Consider the following 23123-nt stretch of genomic DNA (forward strand, 5'->3'; position numbering starts at 1 on the left):
CGCAACCGCTGGGCTCTCCAGAGGGTGGTGCAGTCTGCCCAACGCATCACCGGGGGCACACTGCCTGCCCTCCAGGACACCTACAGCACCTGATGTCACAGGAAGGTCAAAAAGATAATCGATGACATCAACCACCCGAGCCACGGCCTGTTCCCCCTGCTATCATCCTGAAGGTGAGGTCAGTACAGGTGCATCAAAGCTGGGACCGAGAGACTGAAAAACAGCTTCTATCTCAAGGCCATCAGACTGTTAAATAGCCATCAGTAGCCCGGTTACTCAACCCTGCACCTTGGAGGCTGCTGCCCTATATACATAGACATGGAATTACTGGCCACTTTAATAATGGAACACTAGTCATATTAATAATGTTTACATACTGCTTTACTCATCTCATATGTATATACTGTATTCTTGTCACGTTCCTGACCTGTTTTCTCTTGTTTTTGTATGTGTTTAGTTGGTCAGGGCGTGAGTTGGGGTGGGCATTCTATGTTATGTGTTTCTATGTTTAGGTTCATTGTCTGTTAGCCTTAWATGGTMCTCAATCAGGGACAGGTGGTATTCATTTCCTCTGATTGAGAATCATATATAGGTAGGCTGTCTCACACTGTTTGTTTGTGGGTGATTGTCGCTGTGTCTGTGATTTTTTGCACCACACGGTACTGTCTCGTCTCGTTCGTTCTTTCCTGTTCATGCGTTCTTCGTTATTTTATGTGTTCTCATGTTCAGGTCTGTTTAGTTCGTTTTGTTATTTTGTAATTTCTAAGTGTCGCTTTGTCATCGTCCTTTTGGTCAATAAATACATCATGTATTCATCACCGCTGCGCCTTGGTCCACTCTCTCACCAAAAGACGACCGTTACAGAATCACCCACCACAAAAGGACCAAGCAGCGTGTGAAACAGCAACAGGACCCACCTACACAGGATTATGGCAATGGGAGCAGGATCTGGCTACACTGACGGGAGGATCGACAGTGTGGGCGATCGACCAGGGCGAATGCCGGAGCCCGCCTGGGATTCTCTGGCGCAGTGTGAGGAGGGATACCGGCGAATGGAGGCAGCACGACGACGCGGTAGGAAGCCTGTGAGTCAGCCCAAAAAATGTCTTGGGAGGGCTAAAAGGGAGTGTGGCGAAGTCAGGTAGGAGACCTGCGCCTACTCCCTGTACTTACCGTGGAGAGCGGAGAGTACGGGCAGACACGTGTTACGCAGTAGAGCGCATGGTGTCTCCTGTACGTGTGCATAGCCCGGTGCGGTACATACCAGCTCCTCGTATCGGCCGGGCTAGATTGAGTATTGAGCCAGGTGCCATGAAGCCGGCTCAACGCGTCTGGTCTCCAGTGCGTCTCCTCGGGCCGGCTTACTTGGCACCAGCCTTACGCATGGTGTCCCCGGTTCGCCTACATAGCCCGGTGCGGGTTATTCCACTCCCCGCACTGGTCGGGCGACGGGGAGCATACAACCAGGTAAGGTTGGCGGCTCAGTGCTCAAGGGAGCCAGTACGCCTGCACGGTCCGGTATTTCCGGCGCCACCTCCCCGCCCCAACCCAGTACCACCAGTGCCTACACCACGCACCAGGCTTCCTGTGCGTCTCCAGAGCCCTGTTCCTCCTCCACCACTAGCCCTGTGGTGCGTGTCTCCAGCCCATTACCACCAGTGCCTACACCACGCACCAAGCCTCCTGTGCGTCTCCAGAGTCCTGTGCGTCCTGTTGCTGCTCCCCGCACTAGCCTGAAGGTGCGTGTCCTTAGCCCACCGACCTCCAGTTCCGGCACCACGCACCAGGCATACAGTGCGCCTCAGCGGCCAGAGTCTGCCGTCTGCCCAACGCCGTCGAGCTGCCCGTCTGCCAAGCACTGTCAGAGCTGCCCGTCTGTCCCGAGCCGTCAGAGCTGCCCGTCTGTCCCGAGCCGTCAGAGCTGCCCGTCTGTCCCGAGCCGTCAGAGCTGCCCGTCTGTCCCGAGCCGTCAGAGCTGTCCGTCTGTCCCAAGCCGTCAGAGCGCCCCGTCTGTCCCGAGGCTTCAAAGCCGCCCGTCTGTCCCGAGCCGCTAGAGCCGTCCGCCAGACAGGAGCCGCTAGAGCCGTCCGCCAGACAGGAGCCGCCAGAGCCGTCCGCCAGCAGGAGCCGCCAGAGCCGTCCGCCAGACAGGAGCAGCCAGAGCCTTCAGCCAGACAGGAGCAGCCAGAGCCTTCAGCCAGACAGAGCAGCCAGAGCGCAGCCAGCAGAGCCAGAGCTTCCGCCAGACAGGAGCAGCCAGAGCCTTCCGCCAGACAGGAGCAGCCAGAGCCTTCCGCCCGACAGGAGCCAGCCAGAGCCTCCGCCAGCCATGAGCAGCCAGAGCCGTCAGCCAGCCATGAGCAGCCAGAGCCGTCAGCAGCATGAGCAGCCAGAGCCGTCAGCCAGCCATGAGCAGCCAGATCCGTCAGCCAGCCATGAACAGCCAGATCCGTCCCTCAGTCCGGAGCTGCCTTCCCTCAGTCCGGAGCTGCCGTCCCTCAGTCCGGAGCTGCCGTCCCTCAGTCCGGAGCTGCCCCTTAGTCCGGAGCTGCCCTCATTCCGGTGCTGCCCCTTAGTCCGGTGCTGCCCCTTAGTCCGGTGCTGCCCCTTAGTCCGGTGCTGCCCCTTAATCCAGTGGGGTTAAATTGGAGGGTGGTCATTGGGAGGAGGCTACAAAAAGCGGGGATTGACTATGGTGGGGTGGGGACCACGCCCAGAGCCTGAGCCGCCACCGTGGACAGATGCCCACCCAGACCCTCCCTAGACTTTATGCTGGTGCGCCCGGAGTTCGCACCTTGAGGGGGGGTTATGTCACGTTCCTGACCTGTTTTCTCTTGTTTTGTATGTGTTTAGTTGGTCAGGGCGTGAGTTGGGGTGGGCATTCTATGTTATGTGTTTCTATGTTTAGGTTCATTGTCTGTTAGCCTTAAATGGTGCTCAATCAGGGACAGGTGGTATTCATTTCCTCTGATTGAGAATCATATATAGGTAGGCTGTCTCACACTGTTTGTTTGTGGGTGATTGTCGCTGTGTCTGTGATTTTTTGCACCACACGGTACTGTCTCGTCTCGTTCGTTCTTTCCTGTTCATGCGTTCTTCGTTATTTTATGTGTTCTCATGTTCAGGTCTGTTTAGTTCGTTTTGTTATTTTGTAATTTCTAAGTGTGCTTCGTCATCGTCCTTTTGTTCAATAAATATATCATGTATTCATCACCCGCTGCGCCTTGGTCCACTCTCTCACCAAAAGACGACCGTTACAATTCTATTCTAATGTATTTTTGTCAATGCCACTCCGACATTGCTCGTGCTAATATTTATATATTTCTTAATTCCATTATTGTACTTTTGAATTTGTGTATTGTTTTGAATTGTTAGATAATACTGCACTGTTGGAGCTAGGAACACAAGCATTTCGATACACCCGCAGTAACATCTGCTAAATATGTGTATGTGACCAATGCAATTTGATTTGATTTGATTTAGTTGGTTTTGGGTGTGAAACTATGTAATTTGATTGAAAAGATATATAAGTGAAACACACGATTATTTCACTTTACACCTATCAAAAGCGATCAGATGATCCAAAGTGTTTTCCTACTGAATCTTTAATAGACGATTGTCATCAGATTTAAGATTAGCCTATGCCCAGGGTCCCCCGGTCTATGAGGAAGGAGCATGGAGATGCCCACCACTGAACCAGGGCGGAGCCAGAGCCTGGCCAGATTGCCTGTCTCGGTTCATGTGAGATATCCCCGCCCTCTGTGCATATCATCCTCTCTCTGCCTCCATCAGTCTTCCTTCCAGGTAATTCTGTTCCAGAAAATGCGCGGCTGGCAACTGCAGCTGCTGTCCCTGTAGTTGGCTCTCTCTACCGGGCCTCCTTCCACTCAGTATACCTCACCCACCGACTGCTAGAGAGAATCCGCATGCGGAGCCTCATCGCGCGCACCGTGGTGAATTTAGACTTGATTTTCTGTCGCAGAAGAGTGGTATCTAGCAGAAGAGTGGTATCTACGCTTGCCAAATTCTTGAATATGGAGGTCCTTGTGAAATATAAATGTTATAATTTTTTTGTTTTATGTCTTAAATATCAGTGATGGATCCAGTCTTTGAAACCGCATGAAAATGCAAGTTTTTCAGTTTATTTTCATTCGTTCAAGCTGAGCAAATGCGTCGTGTCTGAGGCAGAATCTACGGTCTCCTCCAAATCAGCCCAGGATTTGCGTATGAGAAACGCAAACCACAGCGTTCCTATTTATCAAACATTGCATTTGGCTTGCCTTTATCCCCCCGTTTCGGATTGATCGGATGCACCTGCGTTGGATGCGACTGTGGAGAACTGCATAGCTTTCAGCATGATTTGATGTAAAGGGTTTTTCAACAGGGTAACTGGACGTCTACCTTTCTGAAAACAGCTACATTCAAGTCAAGTGCGAAAGCCATCGATAGATCATCCCTATATGGACTAAATCTTGGTTCCTCGGGATTTTAAAACTAGCAGGTCACACTCATCTTGGTTTTGGCGCTTCTTGGGGAAATTGCCTTAAACTGCGGGAGCCATGAAAGTTGTTTCAGCAGTGTTGTTCCTTGCCATATTTTGGAGTCAGGAGTGGGAGCCCGTGAATTCTGATTCGATCATACACATCGGTAAGTGCGCCTTCTCCCAAAATGAGTACGCTAATAAGGGTGCCATCCCTCTGCATGGATTTGCCTCGGCATAGATTTGGGTAGCCTATCTGTAATTGGCAAATCATTTGTGCCACCACACACCTCTAACGACATGGACATTGTCAGTTCCGAAGCATGATATTGGTACGGGATACATTATTGTTCAATAATACAATTCATTTTAACCTCATACTGCAAAGCAATTTTTGATCTAACATCTCATGCGCAATTATACATAATGACTATTGAAGTTGCCAGCTGAGTTTTGCATATAATTATCGTGTATGTTTTAGTTAGGGATTGCATGAATTATAATATGTTTTTATATTCAATAACCTAAAGATGGGAAATGTGAATACATGTTTTATACCGTAGGCTAACATGTAATATTAACTTACTGTATAGAATGGGTCTCCTGTTCATTGCGTCAATTCTCCTGCCGCCTGAAAACAGGTGGTTTGAGAATTGCCTGATGTCTGCGGATTAGGAAGGAATATGCTGATATTCAATTTCTTACAGCAATATCTCCACAATTACATGTTAGCTACATGCAATTCACCTGGAATAGCCTCAACAATATAGGAATGGGACCACTGTAGCAGAGGAGGCTGGTGGGAGGAGCTGTAGGAGGATGGGCTCATTGTAATGGCTGGAAATGGAATAAATGGAACAGAGTCAAACATGTGGTTTCCATACGTTTGATGTGTTTGATACTGTTCCATTCCAGCCATTACAATGAGCCCGTCCTCCTATAGCTCCTCCCACCAGCCTTCTCTGCACTATAGACAATGAGGCTATGTTGAGTGTGCAGATTGAAATGGGGTGTAGGAAAAATTGTGCTTAGATGTAGGCAATGAGAGGAGGGTCGGCTGAGAGATAGTGTATACGCTCATGCGTGTCTTGCTTGTGTGCGCGATAGGTTCATATTTGAATGGACACACATTGTGACCTCAAATAGAGCTTGCCAACTTGTAGTCCTTAAAACCAGAAATGAGTTACCTATGGTTCGTTCAGCCATTCCTGGGGGAAATGAATGGGGGAATCAAAAATAAGGTCTGAGGTTAACACAGGCTTCAGCGATCTTATACCTTTTGTTCTATGAGATAATATCAGTCAGTTAACATGACCTTTATGAAATATGAAGACTTGCCTAGTTAAATAAAGTTTAAATACAAAAAAGTATTTAAAAAATGTGCCGTATATGCTTGTTTTGATTACATAAATGCTTAAATTCACAAAAAGTGACGTTAGCTGATGAAGATGACCTCATAGAACAAAACGTTTAAGATCTCCTAAGCCTGTGTTTATCCCCAGCCCATATTTTCAGTGTTTATCCCCCCAAAAAACATGAATTTCCCAATAGGCTTTCCTTTGGTCAATGAGCCATGGTGGAGTTGGCCTCCGTTAGTGCCTAAAAAAAATATGATCATTATTGCTCTCTGTGGGGGATGGAGAGATGGAGAGAGAGAGAAATGCACACCAATTTAGGGTCTCAACAATGGTACATTGCAACACACTGATGGTTAAAATGTTATGAGCAAGATAAACCTGATAGTGTTAGGTGCACTTAACACAAAACGCTTTACCTCATCTTAAACCACCCTCTCTATATAGCTGTCAATCTCTCAAGTAAATTGGCCTTATTTATCTGATCATTCCAATCCCCAAGACTTTATGATAGCCTATTGTGAGGCCATTGTCATGCAATGCAGAGAAGTCAATTTAGTGCATCAGAAAAATTGCCAGTGTGAAACAAGGTAGGTGTAGGTGATTTACAGTAGCCTATTTGTAGCTGTAGCTATTTGGGAAGATCAGGGACTTGGTTTATGGATGGTCTTTGGACAAGCGGCTTCTCCAGTGAAAAACGGGGAATTTTCAGCCTACAGTATTAGTTACGTCCTATTATATGTACATTTCATTTTTCACCCAGTTGTAATGTGATTTTAATGTCATTCTCTTTCTAATGAATGACAATAAGCCATTGTTTGTTCATTTTTCCTCGATAAACAACCTTTGGTGGTGCTTTTGAGTCATTACTTTCTTCCCCACCCTCAATCGATAGCTCATTTCCCTTGCTAGACGTTCCTATTTTGAATCACTAGGCCTACATGAAAGGTTACCCTTACGATTCCCCTCCCTGGTGGAAATGGCAGACTAGGCCACTTATTTGTTGTGATATTTCCTTGCATGTCACTGTCAAGTGAGAAAAGACAGCAAAAAAAAAACATGTCAGGCCTAGGTATAGGCCTAATTATTAAAGGAACAACATTGTGTTTCATTGAAATACTTAGGTCTACATTGTCTACCAAAACAAGTGAGTGGTCAGGAGAATGAAAAGCTACGTTAAGTATAACTTTGACGATGTCAGAGGTAATCCCTTTCTAATCTATTTGTTGCTGTTAAAGAAGGAAAGGGGAAAACCTGAAATCAACAGACCGATATAGCCTAGTTGGCATAGCTTATAGCCTACTGCATCATCCTTTCCTGTGACGCTAGAATTTGAGGGGGCCATTTTCATATCGCACGCGTTACTTGATTGCTGAGGAGCCTTCTAATGATCTGCATGCTGAAGGGACAGGCCATGCACCGTGCACGGCATCGCAATGGCGTGCCACTTTACGAGGCTATTCAGAAAGTCACTTTGATTTATGTTGCAGGAAAGCCCCAAAGTCCCTCATATTATCCGAGCTGCCTGGCATCGTCCTCACACAGCACATCCACCCGCTCACCATACACTAATGCAGAGGAGCCAAACATTCCCACATGACAGTCCCACTTCAGGCTACTTTGTTCCTTCCGCAGACTAACAAAGATTCACGATTCCCTGTTTAATGCAGATGCCCTCTGTTTATGTTTTGCACCTAGTCAATTGAAATACAAAGTGCCCAAATCGAAATGCAGGAGGACAGGCTTATTATATTCCCCGGCCCCCCTAGTGGTCGTATTCCCCGGCCCTTCTAGGGGCCCCACTAGTGGTCGAGTCTTTAAAGCTTTTCAAGCTGTAATGTTGTATTAATATTCAATACTCCTGAGGGGGAAAATCTCATCTTCATTATTTATTTTTTAAATTATGTAATTTTTACGTGATGTATTATGGAAGTGACCTTAATAAATAATCTTCTTTTAGCTGTAATATGACAGGAGAACATTTCTGTTTTTCTCTTTGCCATGGTAGTGAAATTCAAAATGTATGGGTTTATAGATTTGGGTGTTCCTGGCGTTTTGCTAACCCATTTCGCAGCTGTCAAGGCTACGCCCTTTTTAACGATGAGCTACACGTTTGTATGAAGTGCTTCCTATCTATCCACCCATTGAGTACTGGAAGTGACATCGACCTACAGTGTGCATGTTGGTGAGGCACTCATCCAGTAGCAAGGGTGTAACTTTGTGTTGGATATTTGAGGGTGGGGGGGGNATTTGAGGGTGGGGGGGGGGGGGCTGTCAATGTGTTCCGGTGTGAAATGGGTAGCTGTGAAATGGTTGTTTCTGGTGAATTTTGAAGGGAAATATTTTTTTTTAATCCTGATAATTTGGTTACTATACCCCAATCACAACTGAAAGGATATTACTTTAAACTGTGTTCTTACTCTTAACAGTGAAGAAAGTTACCACCATGCCCCTTCTTTAACTACATGTAAATGTCAAAACCCCTTTAATTCTAGTTGTGTACCTTTCACCAATCTTGGCTAGTACATGGTCTTGAATAACACATTTCTTATACCCAGTTAACTCAAAAGGAGTTAAAGCAATTTGAGTCTATACACTTCTTACTTAGTTACACAATTTAATTGCACTATTAATTAATTAAATAATTCAGTGACAGTGAGAATATACAGTAAATCTTCAATATGGAATCAAATGTTCACGCAATTGACTTAAAAAATATGGCGCCTTCAGAAAGTTTTCACACCTCTTGACTTTTTTCACATTTTGTTTGAATTTAAGAATGATTAAATTGAGATTTTGAGCCGCTGATCTACAGTCGTGGCCAAAAGTTTTGAGAATGAATATTAATTTCCACAAAGTTTGCTGCGTCAGTGTCTTTAGATATTTTTGTCAGATGTTACTATGGAATACTGAAGTATAATTACAAGCATTTCATAAGTGACCAAGGCTTTTATTGACAATTACATGAAGTCGATGCAAAGAGTCAATGTTTGCAGTGTTGACCCTTCTTTTTCAAGACCTCTGCAATCCGCCCTGGAATGCTGTCAATTAACTTCTGGGCCACATCCTGACTGATGGCAGCCCATTCTTGCATAATCAATGCTTGGAGTTTGTCAGAATTTGTGGGTTTTTGTTTGTCCACCCGCCTCTTGAGGATTGACCACATGTTCTCAATGGGATTAAGGTCTGGTGAGTTTCCTGGCCATGGACCCAAAATATCGATATTTTGTTCCCTGAGCCACTTAGTTATCACTTTTGCCTTATGGCAAGGTGCTCCATCATGCTGGAAAAGACATTGTTTGTCACCAAACTGTTCCTGGATGGTTGGGAGAAGTTGCTCTCAGAGGATGTGTTGGTACCATTCTTTATTCATGGCTGTGTTCTTAGGCAAAATTGTGAGTGAGCCCACTCCCTTGGCTGAGAAGCAACCCCAAACATGAATGATCTCAGGATGCTTTACTGTTGGCATGACACAGGACTGATGGTAGCGCTCACCTTGTCTTCTCCAGACAAGCTTTTTTTGCCCCAAACAATCGGAAAGGGGATTCATCAGAGAAAATGACTTTACCCCAGTCCTCAGCAGTCCAATCCCTGTACCTTTTGCAGAATATCAGTCTGTCCCTGATGTTTTTCCTGGAAAGAAGTGGCTTCTTTGCTGCCCTTCTTGACACCAGGCCATCCTTCAAAAGTCTTCGCCTCACTGTGCATGCAGATGCACTCACATCTGCCTGCTGCCATTCCTGAGCAAGCTCTGTACTGGTGGTGCCCTGATCCCGCAGCTGAATCAACTTTAGGAGATGGACTTTCTTGTGTGCCCTGAAGCCTTCTTCACAACAATTGAACAACTCTCCTTGAAGTAATTGATGATCCGATAAATTTAGGTGCAATCTTACTGGCAGCAACATCCTTGCCTATGAAGCCCTTTTTGTGCAAAGCAATGATGACGGCACATGTTTCCTTGCAGGTAATCATGGCTGACAGAGGAAGAACAATGATTCCAAGCACCACCCTTCTTTTGAAGCTTCCAGTCTGTTATTCAAACTCAATCAGCATGACAGAGTGATCTCCAGCCTTGTCCTCGACAACACTCACACCTGTGTTAACGAGAGAATCACTGACATGATGTCAGCTGGTCCTTTTGTGGCAGGGCTGAAATGCAGTGGAAATGTTTTTGGGGGATTCAGTTAATTTGCATGGCAAAGAGGGACTCTGCAATTAATTGCAATTCATCTGATCACTCTTCATAACATTCTGGAGTATATGCAAATTGCCATCATACAAACTGAGGCAGCAGACTTTGTGAAAATTAATATTTGTGTCATTCTCAAAACTTTTGGCCACGACTGTACACACAATACCCCACAATGTCAACGTAGAATTTCGTTTTTATACATTTTTACAAATCAATAAATTTTTTCAAGATTAAATGTCTTTGGTCAATGTGTTCAACCCCTTTCTTATGGCAAGCCTAAATATGTTCAGTAGTATACATTTGTTTAACAATTCACATAAGTTGCATGGTCTTACTCTGTGTGCAATAATGGTGATTAACATGATTTTTTAATGATTACCACATCTCTGTACCCCACACATACAATGATCTGTAATGTCCCTCAATCATGTAGTGAATTTCAAGCACAGATTTAACCACAAAGACCTGGGAGACAAATTCACCTTTCAGCAGGACAATAACCGGTTGTTATATTTTACTGTTGAAATAGGGCTTCAGAATAAATAGTGATTAAAATGCCTGCATTTTTATGTGCACTCAGATTTTAGGCAAATTTAATTGGGGGGTAATTCACCAACAGTGTAGGCCTATTTGGAAACTCAAAACACATTAGCTAGATTGCTAACTCTAAAAATAATACCCACTCCTAGTAGCCATGCATTCATCTAACAGTTAATTTAATGTCCAAAAAAAACGTTGCAGGTGTGGCCTACCGACCAATGAGGACTATGCTATTGCAATGGCCAATATGCGCATTTCGCGTGCTCCGTATCTCAAAAACATCAAATATCTTGGTTGTCAAATAGTTTTGAGCTCAAAATTGACAGTTGAAAAATAACAATTATACCTACAGAAAGCTGAGAACATCCTCTCTTCAACTGTGACAATATGATAGTTGTGTTTTGCCCACAATTGGATTTTAAAATGTTATACAATCAGAACACCTTTTTTCTCACAGAGCATTTTCTTCCCCGGGAAAGGAAAGAGAGAGAGAGTGGCTCGCTGGACACAGCAGCAGGCAGCGGTTTAAAAAGTAGGCCTACTCAATTGTCATACCTGAGAGAAAGTTGTTTTTTTGTTTGTTTTGGGTAGGTATGTAGACATGGAAGGAGTTGCAAGACGGTTTTAAAATGGCCTTTTGTCCGGGCATCTCGCAAACACACTGTCAGCACCATCTGTAGTTATCTACTTGAACCGACTCCGAGCTGGGGTAGTTTGTTTCAGGACCTCGGCCTGTGCCGCAAGAGGGCGGAGTTAGACGTTTGAGAGAGTGGTGAATGTGCAGATATAAAAGCACATCTGGGAGGCAAATCCGGGGGACGCAGGCGAACATAACGAACAAACTACTGTTCATGATTCCACTCGTTCACAAAGAGGCAGGCACGATTATAACTCAGTCAGATCAAGAAAATAAGCATTCTGAGCTTTGATCAATGTTGGGAGCAATATTTAGATGACCCGTAATTGATTTGATTTATTGTGTACAAGTGTGCCTTCTTAAAAGTTAATTTGTGGAATGTCTTTCCTTCTTAATGTGTTTGAGCCAATTAGTTGTGTTGTGACATGGTAGGGGTGGTATACAATGTAGAAAATAGTAAAAAAAAAATAGAAAAACCCTTGAATGAGTAGGTGTGTCCAAACTTTTGACTGGTACTGTATATATATACCTACTCATTCAAGGGTTTTTCTTTATTTTTACTATTTTCTACATTGTAGAATACTGGTGAAGACATCAAATCTATGAAATAACACATATGGAATCATTGCTTTGATGACAGCTTTGCACACTCTTGGCATTCTCTCAACCAGCTTCATGAGGCAGTCTAATTAATTCGAATTAAGTTAGAATGGATGCAAAAACATTTGTTGTAGCACTTGGTCTACAGTGCTCTCTCTCTCTCACTCTCTCTATTGCCTGTATTTTAACTCTGCCATAATCATATGACCAAATACCATTATCATATGAGAAAAATGGCTGGCCTTATTGTCAATGATGGGGTTAGCTTATTAACATAAATTTGTTTCTGATTTTATGTGCTGAATTATTTATTTACTGTCTGGCTAGCTGACTACATAGTACCAGTCTATTATGAATTGTACAGTGTAGTTAGCTAGCTAGCTATGTAGCCATTTATTCATATACAGTCCTATGCGCTCCCCGCAAAATATGATGTCCTGCTCTTTTCTCCTCTTTGTTGTTGGCAACACTTATTCATTGACTCACTGAGTGCTGCTCATCTAAAACTGCACTTGAAAAGGGGAAGATACTGTGCTAACGTTAGCCTAGCTAAAATAGCCAACCTAGCGTTGTATCACTTGGTATAAAACCATTTTTACACAATATGATCTCATCACCATGGCAATAGTTCACTAGTTACACAACAACATAGAAATGCAGTTGAAGTCGGAAGTTTACGTACACCTTAGCCAAATACATTTAAACTCAGTTTTTCACTCAGTTTTTCAATTCCTGGCATTCAATCCGAGTAAAAATTCCCTGTCTTAGGTCAGTTAGGATCACCACTTTATTTTAAGAATGTGAAATGTCAGAATAATAGTAGAGAGAATGATTTATTTCAGCTTTTATTTATTTCATCACATTCCCAGTGGGTCAGAAGTTTACATACACTCAATTAGTATTTGGTAGCATTGCCTTTAAATTGTTTATCTTGGTCAAACATTTTGGGTAGCCTTCCACAAGCTTCCCACAATAAGTTGGGTGAATTTTGTCCCATTCCTCCTGACAGAGCTTGTGTAACTGATTCAGCTTTGTAGCCTCCTTGCTCACACACACTTTCAGTTCTGCCCACAAATTTTCTATGGGATTGAGGTCAGGGCTTTGTGATGGCCATTCCAATACCTTGTCTTTGATGTCCTTAAGCCATTTTCCACAACTTTGGAAGTATGCTTGGGGTCATTGTCCATTTGGAAGACCCATTTGCGACCAAGCTTTAACTTCCTGACTAATGTCTTGATGTTGCTTCAATATATCCACATAATTGTCCTTCCTTATGATGCCATCTATTTTGTGAAGTGCACCAGTCCCTCCTGCAGCAAAGCACCCACACAACTGATGCTGCGCCCCCCGTGCTTCACGGTTGGGATGGTGTTCTTCGGCTTGCAAGCTTCCCCCTTTTTCCTCCAAACATAACGATGGTCATTAGCCAAACAGTTCTATTTTTTTTTTCATCAGAAAGTACGATCTTTGTCCCCATTGGCAGTTGCAAACCATAGTCTGGCTCTTTTATGGCGCTTTTGGAGCAGTGGCTCCTTCCTTGCTGAGTGGCCTTTCAGGTTATGTCGATATAGGACTCGTTTTAGTGGATATAGCTACTTTTGTACCTGTTTCCTCCCAGCTCTTCACAAGGTCCTTTGCTGTTCTGGGATTGACTTGCACTTTTCGCACCAAGTACGTTCAATTCTAAGACAGAACGCGGTCTCCTTCCTGAGCGGTATGACGGCTGCGTGGTCCCATGGTGTTTATACTTGCGTACTATTGTTTGTACAGATGAACGTGGTACCTTCAGACGTTTGGAAATTGCTCCCAAGAATGAACAAGACTTGTGGAGGTCTCCAATTTTATTTCTGAGGTCTTGGCTGATTTCTTTTGATTTCCCCATGATGTCAAGCAAAGAGGCACCGAGTTAGAAGGTAGGCCTTGAAATATATCCACAGATACACCTCCAATTGACTCAAATGATGTCAATTAGCTTCTAAAGCCATGACATAATTTTCTGGAATTTTCCAAGCTGTTTAAAGGCACAGTCAACTGAGTGTATATACACTTCTGACCCACTGGAATTGTGATACAGTGAATTATAAGTGAAATAATCTGTCTGTAAATAATTGTTGGAAAAGTTACTTGTGTCTTGCACAAAGTAGATGTCCTAACCGACTTGCCAAAACTATAGTTTGTTAACAAGAAATTTGTGGAGTGGTTGAAAAATGAGTTTTAATGAATCCAACCTATATGTATGTAAACTTCCGACTCCAATTGTACATTTATGAAATGTTAAAGAACTTTTACTCGTTTCAAACTTTCAAAACATTCATATATTGAAGTGTTCGTGAATATATCTTCGTCTCAGCAAACACCACAAATAGAAAGAGAGAGGGAGAGAGTGTGTAGTGCGCGCTGCTTAACTGCTAATGCAGACCAAAACAGTACATCGCAAAAGGGAAAGAAAACATAAAGCCAGTAGCTGCCTGGCACTTTACAGTTACGCCTGTTGGACCAGTTGTGTAGAGAGAGAGAGAGAGAGAGAGAGAGAGAGAGAGAGAGAGAGAGAGAGAGAGAGGGATTTAAAATGTATGCCAAACAAAATGTACTGGAAGAACTGTGGCGATGCAAAGGTTGGTAACAGATTTACTCTAGAATCTCCCTTAGATTCAAAGATGTCTGCAGAAACAAGGGCAAAAAAATCTATTTTGGTTATTGAACTACAGTAAGGAAAGGGATTTACACCCGGTAACAAAATTACATCATGGGTCCCTGATCTGTACTACATATATATGCATAATTATGGATTTAAATGTCTTTCTCTTCATGGTGATGTATCCTGAATAGGTACACAAAGGTAGAATTATGCAATATCATTCTTTGCTTATATGGGTATTATTCTAATGAATAACACATTTGGTTGGTTCGGACCAAATCTGAACCAATCATAGATGTCTGTTTCAAAAGTTTGGACATCACAGTATAGCACAGTAGAGCACAGCACATCAGACTACAGTAAAGTATAGTACAGTAGAGTAAAGTATAGTACAGTAGAGTACAGTATACTGTACTCTACTTTAGTGTGCTCTACTGTACTGAACCATATTGTACTGAACTGAACTATACTCTTCTTTACTGTACTGTACTCTACTTTTCTTTACTGTACTGTACTCTACTGTCCTTCACTGTAATGTACTCTACTCTTCTTTACTGTACCTACTGTGCTTCACTGTACGTAACTCTAGTGCTTCACTGTACTGTACTGACTACTCTTCTTTACTGTACTGTACTCTAACTTTTCTTTACTGTACTGTACTCTACTGTCCTTCACTGTAATGTACTCTACTCTTCTTTACTGTACTGTTACTGCTACTGTGCTTCACTGTACTGTACTCTACTGTGCTTCACTGTACTGTACTCTACTCTTCTTACTGTACTGTAGCTCTACTGTGCTTCACTGTACTGTGTCTCTGATCTGTGCTTGCACTGTTACTGTTGATCTACTGTTCTTACACTGTACTTGTATCTACTGTGTGTTCACTGTACTGTCTTCTACGATGTCACTGTGGTATGTCTTCTGTTATGTTTCATTGTTACTGATTGGACTTACTCTACTGTGCTCACTGTATGTGCTCTACTGTGCTTCACTGTCTGTAGCTCCTACTGTTCTTTCACTGTACTTTGTGCTTCTACTTGTTTTCTACTGTAACTGTACTCACTGAATCTCCTGATACTGTCCTCTATCCCTGTTCTTTCACTGTACTGTACTCTCGTGTTGGCTTCACTGTGACGTGTATCTTGTTGCTTTTAGCTGGTGACTTTGTTCAGTATGCATGGCGCTTAGACTGTTTAATGTCTACTGTACTGTGACTTCTAGTGCTTACTGAGTGCTCACTTTCTTCGACTGTACTTGCTCTTATGGCGTTCATTAACTTCTCTACGGCTTCACTGTACTGTAGCTCACTAGAGTGCTTCTATGTATTGTCGTCTAGTAGCGTGGCTCTCACTGTACGTGCTCCGTTTCCATGACTGGCTATTGTACTGTAGTCTCTACTGTCTTCACTGTACTGCTCACGTGCTCCAGAGTACGTTCTGTGCTTCACGTACTGTGCTCTATGACTTCATGTCTGTGCTTGACTATGTTCTCAGTACAGTACTCTACTTGTGCTTCACTTCGTGCAGACTGTGCTCTACTATGATTCACTGTACTACTTAGTGCTCACTGGTTAGTGCTCTCGGTACTGTCTGTTCTACTGTGCTTCACTGTTGTCCACTGCTTCTTCACTGTATTACTCTTCTGTTTTAGGACTGTTGCATACTGTACTCTTCACTGTGCTGTACTGCTACTGTGCTCTGATTGCTGCTGTCTTCACTGTACTGTGCCTACTGCTTCACTGTATGTTGCTCTACTTCTGCACCTGTACTGTACTCTACTGTGCTTCACTGTACTGTGCTTCGTGCTTACTGTATCTGTGCTCTATGTGCTTCAACTGTACTGTACTCTACTGTGCTTCTACTACCCGTGCGACTTGTATACCGTACTCTCGTATGTTCTCTACATGTTACTGTACGTGCTCTACTGTGCTTCACTTAGACTTACGGTTACCTACTGTTCTTCACTGTAAAGCTGTACTACCTACTTGTACATGTTACTGTGTTGTCTATGTGCTTCAATCTGTAACTGTACTCTACTGTGTCCTGTACTGTGCTACTGTGCCTCAGTGACTGACTCTGGCTGTCACTGTACTGTCTCTACTGTGCTTCACTGTACTGTACTCTACTGTTCTTCACTGTACTGTACTCTACTGTGCTTCACTGTACTGTGCTCTACTGTGCTTCACTGTACTGTACTCTACTGTGCTGTACTCTACTGTTCTTCACTGTACTACACTGTACTACAGTACTTCACTGTACAGTGCTTCACTGTACTGTGCTCTACTGTGCTTCACTGTACTGTGCTCTACTGTGCTTCACTGTACTGTGCTCTACTGTGCTTCACTGTACTGTACTTTACTGTGCTTCACTGTACAGTGCTCTACTGTGCTTCACTGTACAGTGCTCTACTGTGCTTCACTGTACTGTGCTGTCCAAACTTGTGAATCATAGACGTCTATGATTTTCCGTTAATTCTGTTACCGATTTGGTAAAGTTTAAATCACTTAATAATTAATAAACAAAAATTGATATCAGTAAAAACACTAACTAAGTCTACCTTTACTTGTTACTTCTGTGAATCTTCATTATCCTCCCTCCCCATGAGGGTGTGAAATGAGAAAATACTGTATCTTAAAGATATGCGGGTTTTGGTAATGGAATTACAAGGCACAAGGAAATGTTTCTTAAACTTACAGAAGGCAAATCATTTATCCGAAACAAACTATATGTTGATGTTAGTTGGCAGGGGTCTTTAATTCAACATTATTGTGTTTTGATGCATTTATAATACCTTTCAAGACTTTTTCTGGCAGATGTTTTCTGAGACCCATTTTCCATCTGCTTGACCAGAAATCAAAGCCATTACTTCATTTAGAAGATAGACAATTGTTGAAAAATGTATCTATGACTTCATTTCCCAAAAATATCAACTCTTTGCTTTCATTTGACACCCAGTTTGATTTGCTCCTGTGAACTTCACATGTTGGTGCTCATGGGTCCTTTTACCATATGAAAATAAGGTATTGCTAAAAAGGTTTTAAGATCTACGTGATACAAGCTACGTATAAATGTAATTTATTATATGAATTCTCTCTTCTCTACTTTTTGTCTCCGTCTTTATTATTACAAACGTGTACGTTGGAATCTAAGGCCGACTAACATGTAGGTACCTAATCCGTGTAAACAGCGGGTAGGGTAGGCCAGATGGACTGGACCATTTCAAACGTGCTATTTTTGGAGAACAACAGAGGCCCTTATCCCAGGAACATACTGATAATGAGGAGTGTGTGTGTACCCGAAGACTGACTGCCATGTAAAGGTTTTGGCTTAATCCCTTCCTAGCCCAGCGACTATCCCCAGCAGGCCTCTGCCTCCAGGTGTGTGTGCGTATGTGTGTTTGTGTGTGAGTGGACGGAAGGCCAACATGCGCCAATAATCTCGCCAGGGCCGGAGTTATGAACGGACCTTAGGGGGCCTGGCCCGCCCTGCAGTACCTCCTTGCCCATCTAAATAAAATATTGAAAATGTATCATTTATTTGACCGAGACACGCTCTGACAGAAAGAGGCATTACTCGCATTATTTTCAAAATTCTTCAAGCTCTGTCAAATTTGTTGTTGATCATTGCTAGACAAACATTTTCAGGTCTTGCCATAGATTTCCAAGCAGATTTAAGTCAAAACTGTAACATTCACTGTCTTTTTGGTAAGCAACCCCATTGTAGATTTTGCGTTTTGTTTTAGGTTATTGGCCTGCTGAAAAGTGAATTTATCTCCTAGACTAAGTACAGGATTTTGCCTGTACAACTCCCCATTCCTTAACGATTACAAGCATACCCATAACATGATGCAGGCACCACTATGCTTTAAAATATGGAGATTGGTACTCAGTTAATGTGTTGGATTTGCCCGAAACATAACAATTTGTATTCAGGACAAAAGGTGAATTGCTTTGCCACATCTTTTGCAGTATTACTTTAGAGCCTTGTTGCAAACAGGATGCATGTTTTGGAATGTTTTTATTCTGTACAGGCTTCACTCATTTCACACCATCAAGTAGGTTAGTGTTGTGGAGTAACTACAATGTTGTTGCTTCTTCCTCAGATTTGTCCTATAACAGCCATTAAACTCTGTAACTGTTTTAATCTCACCATTGGCCTCATGGTAAAACCCTTGAAAAGTGTCCTTCCTCTCTGGCAACTTAGTTCTGAGCGACGCCTGTATCTTTGTAGTGATTGAGTTAGGGTTAGTCTAATGAATAACTTCACCATGCTCAAAGGGATATTCAATGTCTGCTTTTTTTTTATTACCCATCTACCAATAGGTTACTCTCTTTGCGAAGCATTGGCAAACCTCCCTGGTCTTTGTGGTTGAATCTGTGTTTGAAATTCACTGCTTGACTGAGGGTCCTTACAGATAATTGTATGTGTGGGGTACAGAGATGAGGCAGTCATTCAAAAATCATGTTAAACACTATTATTGCACACAGAGTCCATGCAACTTGTTAAGCAAATGTTTTACTCCTGAACGTATTTAGGCTTGCCAGAGCAAAGGGGTTTAATTTTTTGACTCAAGACATTTCAGCCTTTCAATTTCATTTAAAAAAATAAATAAATTGAAAAGCATAATTCCACTTTGACATTATGGGGTACTGTGTAGGACAGTGACAAAAAAAAATCTAAATTGAATCCATTTTAAATTCAGGCTTTAAAACAACAAAATGTGGAAAAAGTCAAGGGGTGTAAATAGTTTCTGCAGCTACTGTGTCTGATGCTGTCTGGTGAAAAATACTATGCCATTTAACACTATTTCTGGCCAGACAGCATCAGATACATGGGTTACATATAGTAAGATGGAGAGATGCGTTTTCACTCACTCGGATGTTTTCTCCGGTGAGATAGATTCAGCAGAGAGGAAGATTAGATTAGATTTGTATTTAGTCACATGCAGGTTGGTTACATTCATTTCTGTTAATGCATGTATTAATTACAGTCATTTACCGTTCTCATTCTCGGAGTGGAAACATTATTTGCAGAGTTCACAACCTGCTCCTCTTGTGAGACATTTTTTTGTTTATTTCATAGCCATCATTTATGAGATTTGTAAATTTTTTTATTGTCTTTTATTTCGAGTGTTCAATGTAACTAATGAGCACGTCTCTGGTTTCTCTGTCCTGATAACGTTGAGGTAGCGCACGCCTGGGAACGCATAGAAATAGGCCTACCTGGCCCGCTGCGTGCCAGTCTAGGAAAGTGCCCATTTGTGGATGTCTGATTTCTGACTGTCTTAACCCACCACGTCCACCACGATATACTGAGCTTCTCAGTCATTTTGTCTTTCGCTATCGAGAATAATACGATTTAAAAAAAACACTCTCCCAACCTTGATAATCATCAAGCCTTGGTGTGAAAGAGAAAAATAGCCTGGTCTGATGATCCCATATATCCAGTAGAAAGAGAAAAAAAACAGCTGTCTGTCCCGAGCTCACTGGCACAGGAAACTGAGGGCCTGGAATCGGCTAGTTGACACAATGTTGCGCGTTTGCTAGCGATAGCTTCCGGCCGGATCCAGTTGATTGATTTGATAGCCTACAGTGTTGCACTCCACTAGTGATAGCTCAAGTCAAGGCAGATAGAAAGGAGGGGGCAGACAGGCGGAGTAGAGAGATTCATGCAATAGAAATAACCTGAACTTTCAGCAAGATATTTTCTACTGTTTTTATTTGTCAGCTTTAGGCCTATGTATTTTACTTAGTTGATGATGGAAGTTATAGGCCTATTGCTGCATTTGGCCTATAGGCTGTCTCTGAGTTCCATGTACTCAGTTATTTAGCCGCCAATGGATCACAGTGTATTAATGTGTCCGTATGGCAGAGGCTGGTGCTCTTGCATTAGTGGAATTTTAATTCAGATTTGAATGATTAACCACACGGAAATGATTTTGATAAACGAAAACGTTATTATTGAAATGAAACTGTTCCACAAAAAAATATAATCACTGTCACGCAGATCGGTAGAAATGGTAGGAGAAATTGTGAGCTCCCACAAACTTGAAACTCAAGAGTTACTACCTAACACCTCCATTAGAGAGCAGTTATTCTTGTTTTCAGAGTGTAGAGAGTCGACAGTAAATTCACAGCACCGTAAAACAGCCCTTATTATAAAGGCAAATGGCAACACCAATGCCATATATTTCTAATTGACTGAACAACTTCAAAGCCTACAAGTTGCCACAGCTGACCTGAGCTGCAGTCCACTAATGGGCCATACTAAGTCTTTTCATTCTGCTTCCCTCACAGTTCACTGGACCTCTGCAACTGCCTCCCACTGAATTTTCATCCAGAAATCTCTGTTCATTTATTAGTAGGCCAGTCCCGAGACATGACAAAAAAAAGTGTTTAATATGCCTATAAACTATCGAGCAAGCTGTATACAGATATAGCCAGCCTACTTCTTTTTTTTTTTTTACAAGACTCACCACAGTCAAAGCGTTGAGTAGAGAAGGGTGTAAGATAAATGAGAGAGCGGAGAAGTAAAGAACACGGAGAGAGGCAGAGAGAAATCGACACCATATCATGTGTTTTACCAGTCCTCTTACTTTAGACCTGTGGACTATGCTTTGTATGACATACAGTATAGTACTGTATGTGTGGTCCTGTGCTGGGGCCACCCCACTGGGGCCACCCCTACGAAAATATATGCATGCACTACTGCATATTGATTTGCATAAAGGCATTTGCTAAATGGTATATGTTATAAATTATATTGGTATACTCTACATGGGTTAGCTGTACATATTGCTCGATTATTCACAGGGTGCATAACAGAGAACATTTCTCAGTTGCATTGTCTTTACAAAGTCATGTTGAGAACAGGGGTAATTTGCGCTGTGTTTAGTGAACAAGGTCTCAGTTGACTGCAGCACCGCAGTATAGTGAGCACGCCAATCAAGGCTCGCGCGGCAGCCATTATTTGCCTGGTACATGATCATGATTATAATACACCATCTTGAATGGAAAATGTCAAGCATCGTTAATTGTCCGCCCGGGTTTTATTCACTCCTCGACTGACAGAATTGACTGTGAATACAAAAGGTTTCACCTAGTTTGTCTGATTCCTCCTCAGTTTCCGCTAGGCAGTAACAAAAATATGAATAGAATTCATTGAAATCCCCACGAAGACTTCTTCAATGGGAAGTAGATATTTGTTTTCATTTTGAAATAATTTATCATTTGGTTTTATGCACCAACTGAAGACACGGAGCCAACAAGTGAGCCTTGGTGGTATTCATTTAAAAGATTCCCAGTTTCCCCTAAAATTATTAATGCCAATTAGCTGAATAACGGTTGCTAGCTGACCCTGTTTATTTAATAGTCAATAAATCAACCAGACATGGTTGCAAAGGCTTGAACAACACTACTGTATGATTCACCATGACCCTTTGTTGCTCAACTCATCTTTCCACGCCAGTGGCTACAGTTTACCTCCGCATTCATCTTTAACCTGGCTCTCTTACACATAGCACAGAACAACCCGGCTCACAGACGCAAGCATTCATTGTTGGTATGACAGTATTAAATACTGTATCAAAATAGTTGGATTTTCATCATGAATCAGGACTATACACAACTCAACCAGCATACCTTTAACGGGTCTTTAATGTGGGTTTGCTTGTTTAATTGACATGCTGTTTATTAGTTGAATGTATCACTTGTAGTCAGGACACTGTTATTGTGCCATTGCTGTTGGACTATTTAGCTCTGACTAGTAAGAAACAAAAAATGCTAAATAAGAGTCATTCTCGACATAACAGTGAGAGAGAGACAAATACCTGGCTTTACCAAGCACCACATTACTCTCTCCCTTCCACTAACAACTGATGCTGGGAAGAGAGAGCTGGAGCTGAGCCTCCTTGGGAGAGGCTGTGTCGGTGGTCATCATTACCCTCTCTGCTTTAGAGAGCCCTTTGCCCTTCACGCTCATATGTTGTTTTCTTCTGTTCTCTCCAGCCCCCCCCCTTCTCTTGTGTTGAGAAGATCTTAGATCTAAAGTACTCTCTTCCCTCTTCCTCCCCTTCTATATTTCTAACCCCATCTTCCCTCTTCTCTATAAGCATAAGAAAATTATTGTTTTTGTATGTCATTCCTCTTTAGGTGCAATCTGAAATGGTTACTGCTGTGCAATGTTCATGTCGAGTTCATTTTACCCCATATACTTATAATTTTTTTTATTTTTAAATTACCCCCTTTTTCTACCCAATTTCGTGGTATCCAATTGTTAGTAGTTACTGTCTTGTCTCATGGTTGGGCTGCGTTTCGGAGGACGCACGGACTCGGGAGAGGCGAAGGTCGAGAGCCATGCGTCCTCTGAAACGCAGCCCAACCAAGCCGCACTGCTTCTTAACACAGCGCGCATCCAACCCGGAAGCCAGCCGCACCAATGTGTCGGAGGAAACACCGTACACCTGGCGACCTGGTCAGCGTGCACTGCGCCCGGCCCGCCACAGGAGTCGCTAGTGCGCGATGAGACAAGGATATCCCTGCCGGCCAAACCCTCGCTTACTCGGACGACACTAAGCTAATTGTGCGCCGCCCCATGGGCCTCCCGGTCGCGGCCGGCTGCGACAGAGCCTGGACTCGAATCAGAGTCTCTGGTGGCACAGCTAACACTGCGATGCAGTGCCTT

General features: G+C 42.9%; 1 protein-coding gene across 1 annotated transcript in view; it reads left to right on the forward strand.

Annotated features, from left to right (window-relative positions):
- Nucleotides 1-3795: 3795 nt before the first annotated feature.
- Nucleotides 3796-23123, forward strand: part of LOC111957536 (glutamate receptor ionotropic, delta-2-like) — an 86976-nt gene continuing 67648 nt past the window's right edge. Inside the window, exon 1 of the mRNA XM_023978389.1 lies at nt 3796-4647. Within this exon, the coding sequence (XP_023834157.1) occupies nt 4560-4647 (88 nt within the window). The 5' untranslated portion in view covers nt 3796-4559. The remainder of the gene's footprint in view (nt 4648-23123) is intronic.

The sequence above is a fragment of the Salvelinus sp. IW2-2015 genome, linkage group LG33 (genome assembly GCF_002910315.2).
Source record: "Salvelinus sp. IW2-2015 linkage group LG33, ASM291031v2, whole genome shotgun sequence".
In the NCBI taxonomy this organism is placed as follows: Eukaryota; Metazoa; Chordata; class Actinopteri; order Salmoniformes; family Salmonidae; genus Salvelinus; species Salvelinus sp. IW2-2015.